General features: G+C 42.7%; 1 protein-coding gene across 6 annotated transcripts in view; it reads left to right on the forward strand.

The window, feature by feature from the left end:
- The window catches only part of CDC42BPB (CDC42 binding protein kinase beta), a 102,513-nt gene that overhangs the window by 51,533 nt on the left and 30,985 nt on the right, over window positions 1–19,995 (forward strand). For all 6 annotated transcript variants that reach the window (XM_082216458.1, XM_082216459.1, XM_082216461.1 and 3 more), the window contains exons 9-20: window positions 241–320; window positions 1,594–1,760; window positions 1,870–1,989; window positions 4,563–4,696; window positions 7,620–7,862; window positions 8,671–8,781; window positions 10,247–10,494; window positions 10,680–10,785; window positions 11,316–11,440; window positions 13,115–13,220; window positions 17,386–17,534; window positions 19,380–19,474. In XM_082216458.1, coding sequence (XP_082072584.1) covers window positions 241–320; window positions 1,594–1,760; window positions 1,870–1,989; window positions 4,563–4,696; window positions 7,620–7,862; window positions 8,671–8,781; window positions 10,247–10,494; window positions 10,680–10,785; window positions 11,316–11,440; window positions 13,115–13,220; window positions 17,386–17,534; window positions 19,380–19,474 — 1,684 coding nt within the window. The remainder of the gene's footprint in view (window positions 1–240; window positions 321–1,593; window positions 1,761–1,869; window positions 1,990–4,562; window positions 4,697–7,619; window positions 7,863–8,670; window positions 8,782–10,246; window positions 10,495–10,679; window positions 10,786–11,315; window positions 11,441–13,114; window positions 13,221–17,385; window positions 17,535–19,379; window positions 19,475–19,995) is intronic.

The raw sequence follows: 19,995 nt of genomic DNA on the forward strand, positions 1-19,995 counted from the left end.
TGAAAACACTGGCAGATAAAGTCCAGAGTGAAGTATTCCTACTTTAAATGAATAAATCTGAATACTTAATCTTCCTAAATAACATTTATATGACTATGGCCCTTTTTACATGAGATGGACAGTATACACGTGGATGAAATAGGGTTGTGGCTGTTCCCTGATCCTGAGGCGAGGGACAAAAAAGCCAACATGTCCTTCCAGATTCAACTTGGTTTTCATCCTGCATTCCTTTTTGTGCAGGAAATGATACCACCTGGTTCTCACACTGGCTTTTCTGGACTGCATTTACCGTTTGTTGGCTTTACCTACACAACTGAGAGGTAGGTGAAAAAAGTTCATGCATATGGGAAAGCACCACACTCAGATCTCGTCATTTGCTTTTCTCTTAACGTATTCAACTTCAGCTTAAAATGCTTGCCCTGCGTGTCTTGGGCTCCTCTGCTTTTTTGTTGCTTATGTTTTTTTTATATGAGCACCATCACTGGATATGGTGCTTTATAGAGTAATCCGAGCAGCGGAAGACAGGTCTTTGCCCCAGGGAGCTTGAAATCTACAATTCAGCAGTGAGGAAGGGGGCAAGGTAAAGGGTAAATTAAAGCAAATACACTTCCGCATATTTAAGCACAATTTAAATTGGGAACGAGGACAAAGGGAGTTGAGCAGTAAAATAGAGAGCGAGAGCGCTTTGTCAAGGTAATCACTTAAATGGTGCCCCAACCAGTAGTTCTAAACACAAAGAGACTCCATCATCTGCAGTCTCCAGCCTCAAGGTGAATTGAACATCACCATACTTCTTCCCTAGAAGTGAGCTTCAAGGCTGATCAGGGAATTAAACCAGGATTTCCCTGTCTGGGTTCTCTCCACTATACTACACTGGCTGTGATCATAGAAGGGCGATAGACTGGGTTTCCATGTGGTTCGAGTTGCAGAATATTTTTTAAAGCCAGTTTTTGTACCGAAAATAATGTTGAGGAGGTGGTTCTCTTGTGTATCAAAGGGTGTATGGAGTGGTGAAAGGCCTAGACAGACTGATATCATAGATGCACACGAGCTTATATGAGGTTCATTCAGATTAGCATTCTCCTTAGCCCGTTGCACTTTGATATGACTGGCGGTAGCTCTCCAGGTTTTGGGGCAAAGATCCTTTCAGCTGGAGATTCTCGGAGATCAACCTGATACTTTTTATTGAAAAGTGTTTGCTCTGAGCTGTGGTTCCTTCAGCTTTTAAGGCAGTCTACCTGCCATTCCTGGAAAATGTAGTGTGTCCATAGTCTTAAACTTAAGGGAGAATTGTCACAGCAGCAGCATTGTTCCATTTCCAGTCTCCCCTGAATTAAAAGTTGTTGCTGCTGCTGCTTCCTCCCCGATAAGCTAGCCTGTGCTGGCTGGAGTGAGAGAAAACAGATCACACAGCACATTGCTGCCATTTTACTTGGAGGCCAGCTAAGATATTACTGAAGCAAGGATCTCTGTTATATAATCTTCACAGTTGTTCCAAGGTTTCTGCTTCTGTTGAATTTCCAACAGGAAACTGCTACTTAGGGTTGAGCATAAACTGATTAAAATGTGTTCTCCAATGTATCTGGTTTCCAGTTGTTTTTCTGATAGAGGCTCACTAAAGAGTGTCATGCAGTCCAGTGGTATAACCAAAGATGAGGATGTGCAGCGAGACTTGGACAACAGCTTGCAAATAGAGGCATATGAAAGGAGAATACGAAGGTTGGAGCAGGAGAAGCTGGAGCTGAGCAGGAAGTTGCAAGGTACGCCCTCTCGCTTTCCTTTTATGTTGCTTTGCAATGGAGCAACACAATGTTTTTCAGGTTGGACTAAACAAATTGTTTTGCTTTGTTCTTTCGGTTCAATTTAAAGAATCTACCCAGGCTGTTCAGTCCCTTCATGGTTCTGCTCGCATAACAGCAAACACAAACCGGGATAAAGAAATAAAAAAGCTAAATGAGGAAATCGAGCGCTTGAAAAACAAAATAGCAGGTATGTGTCTGGCATGTTTTAATAGCTTTCTCTCTAGTTCTCAAAAAAAGAACAAAATAAGTCCAGTGGTAAAGCGCTAATCCTTATAGCAGCCTATTAGACGTGAGCCTCATTCTTTTTTACTTTTGGATCTTTAGCTCAAGTACCGAGATGGCTCAGTGTGGAAATGCATGAAATATTACATTATGATACAGCTTTGGAAAGTGTGGCAGGTGCAACCTTAAGCAGCATTTAGAGTTTTGAACAAAAGCTTATCTTTCTTCTAAAGCTTCCTTTACTTGATAGCAGATTATTCCCACTGGGGAACCAAGAATAAAAGGCAATTTGTACGGCTTCACTTAGATAATTCTTTTGACTTCTATCCTTTCTATAAAAATCCCAGGATATCCTCTTCTAATATTTTTCCCCAGAAAGGGGCAAGCTTTGAACTTTGTACAAGTGCCATTCATATGGAAAATTTTAAGCTGCAGTGCACAATATTTCGCTTATGATGTCTACATCTGCTATGAGGAAATGTGAGAAAGTGGCTGTTTGATGTGGTCCTGCATCCATTCACCATTCTGAGAACCCTCAGTTTTATAGGGTTATGCCTTTGTAACTGGTGACTTTTTGTTTGTTAATTAGGTACCCGTGGTATGCACCTGAAGTTTCTTTTTGTGAGACAGTAGGGTAACTAGAGTGGGGCAGTAGGAGAATAGGGACACAAAACAATCAAAGGTTATTGAATATATTCAACACCTTAAATTAATCTTAATTTATAAATAACGTTAAATTATAATTTACATATCATTTTGCTCAGAGGCTCAAGTAAGATTCACAGGCCAGGCTGATTGGCACCATTGTACAGGCAACTCCCCATTTATGCATCACCTCTTTGCGTGCAACCGTGTACACACACAGTGCCGGGAACCTGGAAGTGGAAGCTGGAAATGGGTAGCACTTCCTGTCTTGCAAGCAGACCCTCTCCAGAGCCTGTAGAGGACATTACCTTTGGGCTCCAGAGAGGGTCTTCTCGCAACCTGGAAGGTTGTTGAGCCAATCAGCTGATAGGCAGGGAAGCAACTGCTGCTGCGCTGCCCCACATATCAACTGTTAGACAGGGAGGTTGAGCAGCTCAACAAAGCCCTTCTTGCCCCTCTGGCTCGCGAGGAGACATTCCCTGGAGGTGGAAGAAATGGCTGCATACAATACTGAATCTCCTACCTGAAGTAGCTGCTTTTGAGTGGATAGGCTACATTGCAGTATTAGAAACTAAGGGGTGGCTGATGCTGACAAGTAAACACTCATCAGACTTGTAGCCTTGTTTCTCTCTCCCCCCCGTAGAGGCATTTCCTTTCCTTGCTCCCAGGAGGCACGTCTCAACTTTTTTTTTGCTGGTTTATAGTTAGCTGTGTTGAAGTAGCCATAGTTGTAAATTTGGGTGAAAATCTGATGGATGGAATTTGAGGGATCAACCATTTTCTGAACTGGGGGCAGGGGGGAGGGCTGACATTTTCCCACAGCTACCCACAGACAATAAACCTGAAAGTTTTGTCCACAGAACCAGCACCACTGTAATCTTCTATTTTACTTTGACTATTCAAAATCCAATTTTTCTTTAAAAAGGAAAAGAAAGGACCACAGTAATGCCATGTAACCAGCTTATATCTGTTCACAGGCGGCAGCTAAAATTGGGGAAGGAAAGTTAAGAGTTTCCAAAGGGGCAATCCAGTGGGGCTTCTGCTTCTGCCCAAACTGTCCACCCTCTTATGCTTGAGAAAATGAATTGTACTTTGAGTTTCTGAGACATTATTTTATATACCCACTCCCGCTTTTTTCCTTTAAGGTTTCTAGTCCTATGGAAAGCATGGAAACTTGAAAATATGTCAGCAATGATTGGAGACATCTCTTTGGTGGTAGGGAGGTTAAGGCTAAGTCGGACTAGAGTAGGCAGGGAGCTGTGATTACATTGTCTGAACTAGTTTCTTGTTCCTTTAAATGACCTGTACTGCTTATCTGACCCTCACCTTAATGTTTGCCCTTCCTCTTCTTTGCCCTTCCTCTTCTCTAGCTCTGCATGCACAAATGGGTTTTGAACGTGTGTGTCTCTTAAAAGCTACTTAAAAGTCACGTGACAAGCTGCTTTCAAAAGCGATGGGACTTTCAAGCGCAATTTGAGATATGATGGGGACTGTTGTTCAAGCAAAGCCACAGTGGTCTTATCTAAAATAGCTTTTTGGATCTCATTCCTTGAAAACATGAGTATTGAAAGCAGGTTCAGTATTGTTGAAAGAAGCAGATGGCAAGAATGCTTATGTTGCATAATTTATTCTGCCTTCAGAACTTGGAATTCTTTGGTACTGGGACTGAGGTAGAATTTGGATTTTATTTGTATTTGTCGGCACCGTGTACGTTGAGCTGTGATGATGGGACTTGGGGTTTTGCCAGTGTGTGTTATGTTAGAGAGAAGAATGAATGAGTTCGCTCTGAACTACCCAGTGTAAATTGTTCTTGGCAGAGAAGAATGCAGAACTGCTGCATATGCTAACTGAGCAAAAACACTATGGAATAATCCTCCCTTTTAAAATTTATAGACTCAAATAGGCTAGAGCGGCAACTGGAAGACGCGGTGACGCTGCGGCAGGAACATGAAGACTCCACCCACAAGTTAAGAGGACTTGAAAAGCAATGCAGGATATTTCGGCAAGAGAAAGAGGATCTCCATAAGGTATGAAGTATAGAACATTTTTCAGTCCCAACGAAATGGGTGTTGACTAGGGAGTGCAAGTAGAAAGGTGGTATTGCCAGCAATGTGGAACATTATTTGGAACTCTCACTATATAGAGAGTTGCTGTTTGTCATATTTGTATCCTGTCCTTCCTTCATGGAGCTCAGGACAGCATACATGCAATTATCCCATTTTACATCAACTTTGTAGTATAAGCTAGGCTCAGTAATAGTGACGTGTCCATGCTACCAAGCTTCATTGGAACAATCAGAAGCCAAATCCAGTTCTCCTCATCCATTAGACCACATGGGCTGTAGTAGGAACATAGGGGAAAGCAGCCTTTACACCACATTTGACCATTGGTCTCTCTAGATCAGTCTTGTCTTCAGTGACTGCCAGCTCCTCTCCCAGCTAGACTCCCAAGCCCTACCTGAAGATGCTGGATCTGGAAACATCTGCCACTGAGCTACAGCCCTCCCCCAAAACTGTTGGGCAGGGGCACAAGTTGAACTTGTTCAGGGGAAAACCAGTTACCAACTGCCACTCGGGAAGGCCCCCCCCCCATTGCAAATAGGGTACTTGGTGCAGTTGCTGTAGGTGCGTAGTTGTAGGGACTGCTGGATGCACACCAACAATGCAGTGAATGCACGTGTCCAGCTTATACCATTGTTTTCTTCCCACGTGAATCTCAGTATTACATTTGGATTCAGTGAGCATACAGTTGAATGTGTACCTTACACTAAGACATCACATGATACTTTGTGCTTGCTTGCTTACTCTTGGTTTCACATCAGCAAAGCCTGCATCGGATAATTCACCGTAATGCAAAAAACTGAACCACCTCTGGGTCCTTAAAAGATGGCAAGGATGTGATGTGTCAAAAAAGCACTGGAAGAAAATTAAGAAACAAAAACGAACTTGGGTTATGGAATTCATCTCCATCCAGAATTCCTTTTACAGTATTGAATTATGTGGGAAGATTTGGTGGTATGAAAACATAAAGCATTAGTTTCTTATATGTTGACTGCGGCAAGAATATTGTTTGCTAAGTCATGGAGATCAGCTAACACACATCCATTCTTTAATGGATGGAGAAACTTTGGGAATTTGCTGCTATGTCAGAATTAACCCACCATCTCAGATTTAGGCAACAAAAACAAAGGCATGATAGGTTTCAGATGAGATGGAATACTTTTGCTGAATACAGCAAAAATAAATGGTTGTGGTCAAGTGTAATGCCCAAGTATCCAAATAATGTTAGATGGAATTAGTAATTTTGTTTCTTTAGCAGGACAATATTTTTTTCTTCATAATACTAACATGCTGGCTTTGTTTAGGTTTGAAATACAGTTAACTTGCAGCTTGCACACATTTAACTTGTGTGATTGTAGTGTTAGGCGCTTGCAACTGCAATCACAGAAATTAAATGCACGTAAATTGAAGCTCTCCACCTTGCGTGGGGAGGAGGGGGCAAGACCCATTTGACGCACAAGCTTCTGAGAAGACAGGGATGCTCGCGTGGGGGCTGTTCCGGCTATACTGTATGGGATTTGGGCTTTACACACAATCCCCATAAGCCCTGTGTAAATTGTGAGTCGACTGTATTATAATGGAATATAAATGTTGATGTGTTGTATATGTAAAAGAATAACTTAAAGAAAAGGATTATAGAGGGGGAAAGATGAGAAAAAAGCTTCATAGGGCAGAATTTCTAAGCACTTTTGAGGGATTGACCAGTAGCACCTTTTCCACTGAGAATGTCCCTCAGAACTGATATGTTATTGTGTCAGTATCAGTCCCATTCTGTCCATATTGACTGTGCCAGACTGTATGCACAATGTTTAATAAAATAATAATAATAATAATAATAATAATAATAATAATAATAATAAGTTATTGTGTCAGTATCAGTCCCATTCTGTCCATATTGACTGTGCCAGACTGTATGCACAATGTTTAATATAATAATAATAATAATAATAATAATAATAATAATAATAATAGTAGTAGTACAATATAAAGCACAAATGGTTAGGGATTTTTTAAAAAAAGCAAAATAAAATAAAATTGAACCTAGCATTCCTCCCACCCCGGACATACACAGCAAAGGCTAGAGGCAACAAAAGAAAACTAAAGGGCTGATGGAAGTAGGCTGTGTATCAGGGCTCCCCAAGCTATTCACAGCCCCTTTTCCCTTTGAGGGAGGGTGGCATTGCTAAAGCGCTGCTCAGGTTTCTGGTGTCCTCTCTAGAGAAAAAGGGTAATCACTGGCAGTAATCAGCTCTTGTTCCCTGTGGTGTTTAACCCTTTTGTGTCCTTTGGCTCGTGGGAGTGACCGTCCTTCTGCCAGGGATTTCCACAGAAGCTTAAGCATCAGCTTATAACCTCCTTTTGCCCCTGGGACTGGCTCTGATCCCCACCACATGCAAGTGAACACCGCAAAGCAGAAGCACACACAGGGATAAAAAAATTTATCCTGATATTTATTTTTTCTTTCTTTTTAGAAGGTTGAGTACGATTGAGGAAAGGGAGTAGGGAAGAAGGGAGATGGAGAAAAGGCAAACAGAAAGAAGCAGAGATGACAAAAGAGGAAGAGAAGTAATGAGATGATGCTGGGAAGAGTGGTTGGAGAGATATGAGGAGAGACAGAAGAGGAAAGGGGGATGTATGAAAGAAGGGGAGGGAGAATAGAGGAAGGTGGGAGAAGGATGGAAGCATGCAATACATTGGGATATCAGAGTGGTGATATATAAATACTTCTGCTTATATACTGCCAAAATGCCTGTCATTATTTTGAGAGCAAGGATGGGGAGAGGTGGAGATGAGGACGTATATTGTCAAAATGTGATTTTGCAATAAGATTGAACTTCATGCTCAAGAGTGTCGATCTCTAAACACTTGTTTGGACCTTTCTTTTCACCAGCAACTCATTGAAGCATCTGAAAGATTAAAGGCACAGTCCAAAGAACTAAAGGACGCCCATCAACAAAGAAAGCTAGCAATGCAGGAATTCTCAGAGCTGAACGAGAGGATGGCAGACTTGCGCTCCCACAAGCAGAAACTATCTCGACAGCTCCGTGACAAAGAGGAAGAAGTGGAAGTGATCATGCAGAAAATTGACTCCATGAGACAGGAAATCCGTAAATCTGAGAAAGCGAGAAAAGAGGTAGCTCGACAGGGTACTTGAGGATAATGGATTTCAGCTGCTATTTTAGCTTGAAATAGTTACTGTGGCTGGGTTCCACACATACAAGCAGCTGGTTTATTTCTTCGTGCAGTCCTTCCACACCCCCTCTGGCCTGTGGGGTTGTGTGGAGAAACATAATGTGTGAGCCAGCTATTCCATGGATTCACTTTGCTAAAACTCCTGCTATATCACAGTAGCACATTCTGGACCATAATTTGAGCTTCCTGTTTTCATCTTACTCTCCCTCCTTCCCTTCGTCTGTCTGTAAAGGAGAGAAAGCAAGCAATGAAAGAACCAGAAGCACTAACTTTTTTCTGTCAATTATTATATTTATAGTTAAATGCCACAGTCATTCTTTCCTTATACTGAAGTTTCCTAGCTACCCAGATCTGTCTTGTTGATCTTGGATTCCATGTTTCCCCTTTTAAAGTAACTGGCTCTTAGTTGGCTACAAAATATTACAGTGCAGGCCGGCATGAGATGGTTAAGTTGCCATAGGCATGAGGATGGGTTATAAAGATGCATGTGTGTGTGTGTGTGTGTGTGTGTGTGTATTCCCTTGAAGTTTCTGAAAGTTGGTAGGATTGGGAATAAAAGGTAATATATCAACTTCCAAAACTGTTTTTATCTTCTACTACTCCTCTTCTGTGACCCTTGTCATCTAGATTGTAAACCTCAAGATGGGCATATGTCTCCTTTTCTGTTTTTTGTAGCTGCTCTAGTCATAAAAATAATAAGGGTTAAGCTATAGGGGTTTCAATAACCAGGCCTGTTTTCCTTCTTATAGCTAGAAGCCCAACTTGATGACGCAGCAGCAGAGGCATCAAAAGAGCGTAAGCTTCGAGAGCACAGTGAGAGTTTCTCTAAGCAGCTTGAAAATGAACTGGAGACCCTAAAGGTGACATTATTTGAAAAGCATCTCAGCCATATAAGAACAGCTTCACTTGACAAGGGATAGAAATCCAGATCTCCAGGGTGTCCCATGACAGCTGCAACTTATTCACTTCCGAAAAACATCTTGCCAGAATGTGCAAGGCCCGAGATTTAGTTCTTCAACGTATATTGGGCATTCCAACAAGATATTTTTGGATCTAGGCAGGATAGGTAGTAATCTCCCTGTCTCACAATTTTAATGTGAGAAGAAACCATTGACATTTCTCATCCCCACTACATGTTGACTACTTAATTTTATTCTTTTTTTGGTAGACCTTTAGATTGCCATACATGTTATGGGTTTTTCTTGGGAAGTTTGGAGTAGTGCAGGAAAAAACCTCACATAGCACATGTTAAGCTGCATGGGGGCTACCACTGCAGGCTGTTCTCATGTGTACCAGCTCAGAATTAGCCTCTTACAGAGCCCAGACAAGATTTTATTTGCTGTATCCTCTTAGACAGTCGCCCCACCTCCCAAAAAACCTAAATCTGTACCACAGTGAATAGATTTGCTTACATGATTCAGGGCCTCTGTTGTTTGACTTCTTTAGACTTTATCATTCTTAACAGTTCAGTCCCAGGAGTGCAAGGCAAGAGACAATATGTTCATTAAAACAGTAATTAAAGGGGGGGGGAAACACCATTTGAAAGTTGGCTTTCAGAATTATTATTATTATTATTATTATTATTATTATTATTATTATTATTATATTTTATTTATACCCTGCCCTCCCCGGCCAAAACCAGGCTCGGAGCAACTAACATCAAATATATGACACATTACCATAATATCAAGCAATCAATTAAAATACATCCTACATCCTAAAATCAAGTCAGAATCAAAGTGAAATCCAATCAGATGGCAGCCTGCAAAATAGGGATGGGGACCTTAAATGCTCACTAGAATATGTTCAGATTGGGACTCCTGCAAATGGCTGGTGCTGGAAAAAATAGTTTCAATAAATGGGGAACAGATAACTAAAATGATGTCTAAATAGCGGCCTGTGCTTCTTCAGGATGCAATTAATGTGTGTTTGTGTGTGCTCCATGGTTCTAAAGAAATTGGGAAGTCAGCATGATTATGAGACTAGAGTAAAACCTTTCCACTTTGACATGCTAGTCTTCTACATGAAGGCAAAATGAATGAAGCATGCAGTCCCCCTCCCGCTGCAGTCTGATGTGGACTGTTTTCTGCATGTTTCAGTCTGCTGTCCGTTCATGGCTTTCAGAGAGATTATGGTGAAGCAAATGAGATCTCTAAGCTATGCAGAGACAAATAAATATGCATGTGTTTATACTTCATGATCAACTCTTCTGGTATTAAAGAGATGAAATGTGTTTTATGTCACTTTGAACAAAACTAAAGTCTCTAATATTGAGTGTACTGTATTGTGCTGTTGTCTGTGTGGCTTTCCCCTCCTCTTGTGCAGATAAAGCAGGGAGGTCGTGCTGCTGGCGTGGCCATGCATGAGCATCAGCAGGAACTGGCCAAAATGAAGTCAGAGCTTGAGAAGAAAATCTTGTTTTACGAAGAGGAGCTGGTCAGGCGAGAAGCATCCCATGTCTTGGAAGTAAAAAATGTGAAAAAGGAGGTGCATGACTTAGAAAGCCATCAGCTAGCACTGCAGAAAGAGATCATGATGTTAAAAGATAAATTGGATAAGGCCAAACGGGAGAAGTAAGTTCTGTGTACAACTTGCTTTCTTGGAAACATTCCCCCCCCCCCCGGCAAAAAAAATGTCACTATACATAATGTGGCATCCAAAAACTAAATAAGATTTATGTACTCAACTCCATAAAAGGCAGCAATAGTTTCTTTGTTCTGTGAAATGGCATTTACATGATATTATTTCACGCTTGTAGGCACAGTGAGATGGAGGAAACAGTGGGAACTCTGAAAGAGAAATATGAGCGAGAGAGAACCATGCTCTTTGAAGATAACAAGAAAATAACAACTGAAAATGAGAAGGTAAATTGTCATAACCTGTGAAGGAGCACAGTTTTTCATCAGATACAACAGTAATCGCCCACGTGGCTTCCTCCAGATGCTATGGACTTCAGTTCCCATTAGCCCAGCATGCATGGCAAATGGTAAGGGATGATGGGATTTGTAGTTCAGCAACACCTGGAGGGGATGTTGGCTACCCCAAGATATCTTATGTTTTATTTCTATAATTCAAATATCATTTTAGAGTTCCCTGCCCTGCTCCTAATTCAAGAGAGGCTACAAATAATTTATTTTAAAAATACAGTTTTTTTAATTGTGTGTGAAATCTGACTATTCCATGTCAAATGTGAAAATCTGGGTGTTTAATCTCTGTTATCAAAACCGAAGAAACCTTCAGTGCTGCTTATACACATACTTTGCCACTTAACTGGGCTGGCTTAATTTGACTGTTTGGAAAACAAAATGTTGCAGGCGGTTTTACACATTTGCTGCAGGAGGTTCAAAGTTACATTAAATTACAGTTATGAAAACTTCTAATTTTCTCGTTGCAGCTTTGTTCCTTTGTGGATAAACTAACATCACAAAACAGGCAGCTAGAGGATGAGCTTCAGGATTTGGCAGCAAAGAAGGAATCTGTTGCCCACTGGGAAGCTCAAATTGCAGAAATTATTCAGTGGTATGTGCATTTTGAGGATCCTTTGAAAAATAAATTAGTGCTGTATTAGCAGAAGGAAGGCTCCCATAGAACGGAAATGTGTCATCTTGTAGATGATACACTTCAGAAATCACATGCAGCCACAAGTATTGATTGATACACACTGGCTCCCTCATTTTTATTACCCTTACAGGAACTTTATTAACCTTCTATGTCAACTGATATCACCAAAGTGAGAATGTCTAGATCATACATTAAAAGTTAATTTGTATTAAATGAAAAGGTTGCAGCCTGGCTGTTCATCAGTTCTTTGTTTCAGTTCTGTAATGGTTCAAGGGCTTGCTTGTGCGTAAGCCGGTGCTTATCTCCCCGGCTGGGTGCAAGCACCTGACTGGGTTGCCTAAGTGAACCTTTTCAGTCCGGACAGCCACTCACCCGTGGCTGACTCAATCGCTGGCAGAATCCGTCAGTGGGCGTTTCTTAAACTTCTTCCAGCAAAGAAGCTCCAGCCTAATCTCCTCCTACTCTAGCGGAGGACCCCTACTCTCCCCGCTGGTCCCTGGCAAGGAGTCATGGGACCGCCTTGCCGCTTCCCCCATCTGCCCCCCTTCTCCACTGGTGCTACGCTGAATCTCTTCCCCAGAAGATGGGCTGCTTCTCCCGATCCCTGGACGCTCTCTGGAATCCCTCTGGCTTTTGCTCTCTCCCTCCGGCACTGATGGCAGTTCCCTGACAAGTTCTTCTTTTTTAAAGTCAACTTTATGATTCCTGTGCCAGACTTATAAATGAGGCAGTGTAGATCCTTCAAAGATTTTTTTTTAAAATTCACATCATAACACAGACATGTAGGGGGAAGATTGAAACCATTATGCCACAGCCTTTATAATTCTCCTAACAACCACATATGCACAATCTCAACACAAATTACATTCTCCTTAAGGGTAGGGCACTCTTATCTGATGAAAAGAGCTCCTTCTGTTGAATCACAAAGAATCAGAGAGTTGTAGAGTTGGAAGGGACCACGAGGGTCATCTAGTCCATCCTCTGCAATGCAGGAATCTTTTGCCCAGTGTGGGACTTGAACCCATGTCTCTGAGATTGTCTCATACTCTACTGAGTCTCATGCTCTACCGACTGAGCTATCAAGTGGGCTAAGAATATCAAAGAAAACGGTTTCTCCCTTTGCTCCCAGACCAGCACTGCCTGTTAAGCAGCAATATCTCAGTTAGGCTCGTTCGTGGTTGTTGCAAATTGTTATTTTCTTATTGCTTTGGGCTGTTTACAGGTTCTTAATACATTCCTTGAACTAAAGGGGAAGCTCATTCCCTTTGGAGTGGTCTTCACATGACCCTGCCTGTCCATCAAGAGTAGCTCTCATCAAACAAGGTTGGCCCATTCTTAGTACCTCAGAGATGGGAATTCACAGGTCATCACAAACCCCAAATTTCCCCTGTCAATAAACTTTGCTGCTTAATTATCTCCACAGCAGGAGTGTTACAATAGGTCTACCTTGGGATGGTTGTAGGGAAAACTACCCTGGCTGTGTCTGCCGAGTTTAATCCTGAAAATTTTCATGCAAGAAAAGCAACATTTTATGGTTTGAACGCTGAGACTGGTGATAACGTGTTATTGAATGTGTGTGTGCCTGTGTCCTTTATCAATATAAAGGGGTGACTCTTTATGATTGTGCACTAGGGTGAGTGATGAAAAAGATGCCCGTGGCTATCTTCAAGCTTTAGCTTCTAAGATGACAGAAGAACTTGAATCTTTAAGAAGCTCCAGTCTGGGATCGAGGACTTTGGTAAGCATGAATATCTTAATTGGTTAACTGGAAAGCTTTACAATTTGAGGGGCCTCCAATTTTGTGTATCTTCAATGAATCCAGAAGTTCTTTTAAAAACGATTAAGGGTTTGTTTCCTCGTTCGCTCCAATTGCTAACCCCCTGCACCACACATTAGCCAACAATAGCGTCCCCTTCCCACCCCAGGCGACTACTACGATCGCCTTTCACCTTCTCAGCCCCATTTCTGAACCCCCTTCTATTCTGCAGCCCTTCTTTGCATCCATTTTAATCTTCAGTCCCATGTCCACACCTCCTCCCCCTCCTTCTGTGTAGTCTCCACCCTGCACACACTCCACCCCATGGTTAGTAAAGTAAAGGGTCCCTGACCATTAGGTCCAGTCATGGCCGACTCTGGGGTTGCGGCGCTCATCTCGCTTTATTGGCCAAGGGAGCTGGCGTACAGCTTCTGGGTCATGTGGCCAGCATGACTAAGCCGCTTCTGGCGAACCAGAGCAGCGCACGGAAACGCTGTTTACCTTCCCGCCAGAGAGGTACCTATTTATCTACTTGTAATTTTGAGGTGCTTTTGAACTGCTAGGTTGGCAGGAGCAGGGACCGAGCAACGGGAGCTCACCCCGTCGCGGGGATTCGGACCGCCGACCTTCTGATCAGCAAATCCTAGGCTCTGTGGTTTAACCCACAGCGCCACCCGCGTCCCTCCACCCCATGGTTACCACCTGCATATTCCTCATCCCCACACATTGCAACTACTAAGCGGCCTTTTCAGCTTCTACTCAATTATGAAGCAATGCTTTCATCTTCACCCCCATCCACACGTTTCCTACTTCATCCTTTTTTGCAACTCTCTTTGCACCCTCATTTTCACATTCACTCCCCTTTCCCCCTCCTCCTCCTTACTTTTCTCAACTCTCCCTTGTACACAGATCACTCCCATTTCCATGCCTCATCCTCTCTCCTACTCTGCAACTCCTTTTGTGCACATACCACATATGTTACTGAATCTTTGAGATGAATAGAATCTTAAGAGCAAGCCTGCCGCTTAGCTTGTTGAGTTAGAGATGGTTAAATTAAGTTGGTGGATGTCAGTATTTGCTTGTTAACAAAATATCTGTTCTAAATTAACTACACTGAATCTGGAACTTCATGTTGAAAGCAACACATGGTAGCAATAGTGAAATGCATTTTGTGAAGGTACTATGGAATATTTGAGGACTCCTAATCTTTTATCTCTGACACATGAGACAGCTAAGAAATGTTAGAGGGAGAAGCTTGAATACAGCGAGAACAGAGGACACTGAAAGGAAAGCAAGTGGTTGTTTTAAATAACTACAGAAGTTTGAGTAAAAGTGAGGGTGAGAGGAAAATGAGAGGAAAATGGTGATTTTAGACAACAGCAGAGGTTGGAGTAAAGCAGGGATGGAGGATACAGAAGCGTTGCCTTTTAAAAAAACAAACAGGGCAGTTTTAACAAGAAGAAATAGAAATGATGGATACAACACCAGAAAGCTAACACAACAGAGCTCCTTCATTTAAACATCTGTTGTTGCTCAAAAACTACTATTTTCCTCTCAGTTCTCTCCATCCCTGCTTTGCTCAAATGTCTGCCTTTACTTTAAACCACCACGTTCCCCTTCTCATCGTACCTCCCTTTTTGCTCCCACGTCATGGCAAATGTTGTTGTGCAACCTGCCTTTGATGTTGCTCCCCTATCCCATCCTGACTTCAAGCAAATCCAGAATTGTGATGCTGCACTACAGATCTTCCCATGGGGCTGCATGATGACATTGTTACATTTTTGTTATATATAGAGAAAAGGCAGACCATTCCTCCCCCCAAAGCCTCCCTCCCGCATTCTCCATAAGAACATAAAAAATTGCTTTGCTGGACCAGGCCAGTAGTCCTCAGCAGCCTACTAGCAGCTATAGCCCTTTCCTTTTGATATTCCACCAACAGCTGCTATTCAGTGTCACGTTACGTGGAGCCATCGTGACTAGTAGTCATTGATAAACTCACCTAAAAGCCAGCTGAGCTAGTGGTAGTCACCACATCTTGTGTCTCCAAGTTCCACAAATGACTCATATACCGTGTGAAGAACTGCTTCCTTTTTTCTGCACAGAATTTCCTGCCAATAAGTTTAATTGGCATTGTACTGCTTTGGGGGGGGGAGGGGCATTTCTCTTACTGATTTCCTAATGCCATACATAATTCTATAAATATATATCATGTTGCCCTTCCCCAGGTAACTTTGTTTTAAACTAACCTCCCCACAAACGCTATAGCCTTTCTTCATAGAAAAGGTGCCCCAGCCTCCTGATCATTCTAGTTGTTATTTTCTGTACTTTTTCCTGTGCTACAATATCCTTTTTGAGACTGGTGGCCATCTCAAAGAGAATCAATTTTGTGTTCCCTAATTCTAATGTATATTATTTGTGAATTGATTCTGGAACCAGTTACCATATTATTATTATTATTATTATTATTATTATTATTATTATTATTATTAAATTATTTGTACCCCACCAATCTGGCTGGGTTTCCCCAGCCACTCTGGGCGGCTTCCACAAAGACCAAAAATACATTAGGATGTCACACATTAAAAACTTCCCTGAACAGGGCTGCCTTAAGATGTCTTCTGAATGTCAGGTAGTTGTTTATCTCTTTGACATCTGATGGGAGGGAGTTCCACAGGGCGGGCGCCACTACCAAGAAGGCCCTGTGCCTGGTTCCCTGTAGCTTTGCTTCTCGCAATGAGGGAACCGCCAAAAGGCCCTCGGCGCTGGACCTCAGCATCCGGGCAGAACGATGGGGGTGGAGACGCTCCTTCAGGTATACTGGGCTGAGGCCGTTTAGGGCTTTGAAGGTCATCACCAACACTTTGAATTGTGCTTGGAAACGTACTGGGAGCCAATGTAGGTCTTTCAAGACTGGTGTTATGTGGTCTCGGCCGCCGCTCCCTGTCACCAGTCTAGCTGCCGCATTCTGGATTAGTTGTAGTTTCCAGGTCACCTTCAAAGGTAGCCCCACGTAGAGCGCATTGCAGTAGTCCAAGCAGGAGATAACTAGAGCCATATATTTGGCTTGTTTCAGTTCTCATTATAATTGAGATTCCCGCCCCCCCCTTGGGTATTTTTTTGAAAATTACTGGGCTCTTCTTCTATCTATCTTTCATTGTATTTACTTATTTAATGCAACCCAGTTTGGGCTACCTTTTTGAAGGAAGAGGAGTGTACAGAGTTTGAATCAATGAAAATGAAGAATCACATCATTCAGTGAATTCTAGAAGGCAGGAATAGGATGGTATCTAGCCTGGAACTTCGAAAAGTTCCAAATGAGGATGGAGCGTTGCCCTTGGCAATCAATAGCAAAAGGAAGCAGCCCTTCTCAGGAAATAGATTGGCTTAAACAGCTGGTGCCTTTGCCCATTCCCATCTCCCTTCTCAACATGCTGCTTGTTACAGCTGAACTGGCCCTAGGGAGAGGAATTGTTTCTCCTATTGGAAGCCAGGGAAAGGGTGAGTCCCAGAGCTAGTTTCCTTTCTCGTACAGTCTTTGGACAGTATCATTGTTTACTGCCTCAGTTGCTCTTTAGAGACTCTAATGTAACAGCCTAATCTGTATAAAAACATTAAAATATGAAAAAAAAGTCAAATGTAAGGCTAGAATGGGGAAATGGTGATTTTATCTGTTTACAAAGGATAGCAGATAGTTCCACAGTGAAATGGATTTTGGCAAATCATCAATCCAATAATTGCCTCTTTGAAGCACCTTTGAAGCAAATTTTTAAACTTTTCCTTGGCTTTGTTTGTTTCTGTATTTACATCCATCCTGCCAGGCCACCAGGGGCCCTCAAGGGCAATATTTTGGTCAATTCATTCTCTGGGGATTTTTTGGTCAGCTCTTGCTCTCAATGTAAAACTGCTTGGTTTGTGTTTCAGCTACATTTTCCAGCTGCATTCCACCCCCACCTCCCCAATTTTTAAGTTGGAATGCATTACAAATGTTGTTGTTCCCTGAATGCCGTCTTCCTTTTCAGATCTCATCTCCCCTCCACCCCTACCTCACTAACGATGATGAATACAAGTGAAGCTTTTTAATCGCTTTTAATATTTAAACACATGTGATAAATTCTTTAGCAGTATTAACCATTGCTTTTTGCAATAGGACCCACTCTGGAAAGTGAGACGTAGTCAGAAGTTGGATATGTCAGCAAGGTTGGAGCTGCAATCTGCTCTTGATGCCGAAATACGTGCCAAACAGCTGGTCCAGGAAGAGTTAAGGAAGGTTAAAGATGCCAACCTGTCCTTTGAAAGGTAATGTTTCAGATCATTGTTTAATTTTGCTTTTCTAATATAAAATATGGCATTCATGTAATTCTTTATGTAATTGACTTTTTGATGCATATTTCTGAAAGTACGTGTATGTGCCAGGGAGTCTAAGAACTCAAAATAAACAGCGCCAAGCCTCTGCCTTGCATTACAGTTTAAGCATAGCAGCCTAGATTAGCCCTCAACCAGCCTGGTTCCCTCCGGATGTTTTGGACCACCGGCCTCTGTCAGCCCCAGCCAGCTCAGTTTTGGCTAGGGGTGAGTTGTACAGTGGTGCCTCGCAAGACGAAAAGAATCCGTTCTGTGATTCTCTTCGTCTAGCGGTTTTTTCGTCTTGCGAAGCAAGCCCATTGAAGGATTAGCGGATTAGAGCTATTAGCGGCTTTTAGCGGCTTATCTGCTGATCGGATCAGCTGATAAGCGGCTTAGCGGCTTAGAAAAGGGGGGGAAGGAAAAAAAACCAGCAGGAACTCGCAAGACATTGTCGTCTTGCGAAGCAAGCCCATAGGAAATTCGTTTTGCAAAGCACCTCCAAAATGGAAAACTCTTTCATCTAGCGAGTTTTCCGTCTTGCGAGGCATTCGTCTTGCGGGGCACCACTGTAGTCCAAAATGTCTAGAAGGCACGAGGTTGGGGAAGGTTGACCTAGATCCAAAGAACAATGTAACTAGTTCCTTCCTGCCCAAGGGGAAAGCGAGGAACTCTTTCAAACTGGGGGAAGCTTTGAAAAGCAGTATGGGAAATGCCATTGGGGTTGTCGCTCTTGGAAACAACAGTAAAAAATAATCCCACTGACCGTACAAAGCCCCTTGGTGAATTTGCGTAACTTTTTGGATCCTGGCTAATGCCCTTAAGTCTGTTTGGAAAGCAAACTGCCAAGTTGTGGGTTCCTCCTTCTCCTTCTCCTCCTCCTCTCCCTGCTTTTCTTGCAGCACCTTTTTAAGCTTTAACTATAGGGATGTAAACCATTTTAATACCAGGGGTTGAAATGGGCAAGCATTAGTCTTGGTTAACATTTGTATGGTCATAACGCTTAGCCATGGCTTTTGGCTATTAGCATAAGGGCAGGGGGGAAGAATTGCACACAACACAAGCTGGGGGAAAGAAGCATGTAATTCTGTGGCCTGCTTTTCTTTTCTCAGTTGTAAGTCATGATGGGTGGATGGAGCGCAGAACCCATCCAGTCATATTTTCTACCCCCCCTCCCAATACACCTTTCACCTCCCCACACCTCCACACCATTTCCCATATCACTTCCATCAGCACCTGCACCACAATGGCTGCTTCTCTTTTAAGGGAAGAAGTAGCCCTGTTCCTAATTTCCTGTGTAGGAGGAAGACTCGGGATTGTGAGAGACGGAAGAAAAAGGTGGCCAAGCAAGCAGTCATTTCCTTCCTCATGATACCCTAGGTCAAATTCCAGCCAGGAAGCCAAGGCATTCTAGCCCTGCAGCCTGAGCCTAGAGCTCTTGCATTGGCTTTTGTCATAGTGCGGGGGGGGGAGGGGTTGGCTAGCTTGTCGTTGTTTTCAGCAAGCCCTGGGGCATCTCTGTTCCTGTTAGAGACTTGCAGCTGGCTTCCTCCAGCCAGCCAGCATGTGCAGGATTATGGGTCATGAATGTGTCATGTTGTTAGGAAGTGTCACGGTTTTGGCAAGCTTTTTTGAAGTTGGTTTTGTACATCCGATGCTTGGCTTCTCTTTCTGAAACTGGGCAGTGTAGCAACCTAGAGCTTGAGCAAATCCACATCCATTGTAGTCCCCCGAGGGCAAAGAAAAGTGTTTTGCTTTATTATGTTCCAAATGCTTCAAGGTTTCCATTTCACCATTTAGCAAACTAAAGGAATCTGAAACAAAAAATCAGGAACTCTTGGAAGAAGTTGAAGCTTTAAAGAAGAAGCTGGAGGAGAAATACAGGACAGATGCAGGTAATGTAGACACTAAATCCTGTTGAGGCCCTTGTCTTGCTGTAGAATGGACAGTAGATACTAGATTCAAGCAGTAGCCGTGATGGTCTGATGCAGTCGAAATAAATAAAAAAATTTAAAAATGTCCAGTAGCACATTAGAGACCAACTAAGTTTGTTCTGGGTATAAGCTTTTGTGTGCATGCACACTTCTTCAGCTACTCTGTCACTGTACATCTTCCTGGTACTCTGGGGACTCTGAAGCGATGAAAAAGGCCAGATGACAACTAGAACACAGGTGGCAGAAATAACTCTGAGGTCGACTGAGCACTGGTTATAATCATTCTTACCCAGTGTGGCTATGAGGACAGCAAACATACCTTGTGCCTCCATGGCATCCTCAAGTAGTCTCCCACTGGAACTGTACAGGGTGGTCTAACAGTTGTCCATAGAAGGATCACCACTGGATTCCTCAAAGGTCTGTTGTGCCATGTTTGCATGACACTTTGAGGCTAGAACTCAACTCACCTTGATGTCATGACT

This window comes from Podarcis vaucheri (assembly GCF_965113315.1).
Source record: "Podarcis vaucheri genome assembly, chromosome: 1".
Lineage (NCBI taxonomy): Eukaryota > Metazoa > Chordata > Lepidosauria > Squamata > Lacertidae > Podarcis > Podarcis vaucheri.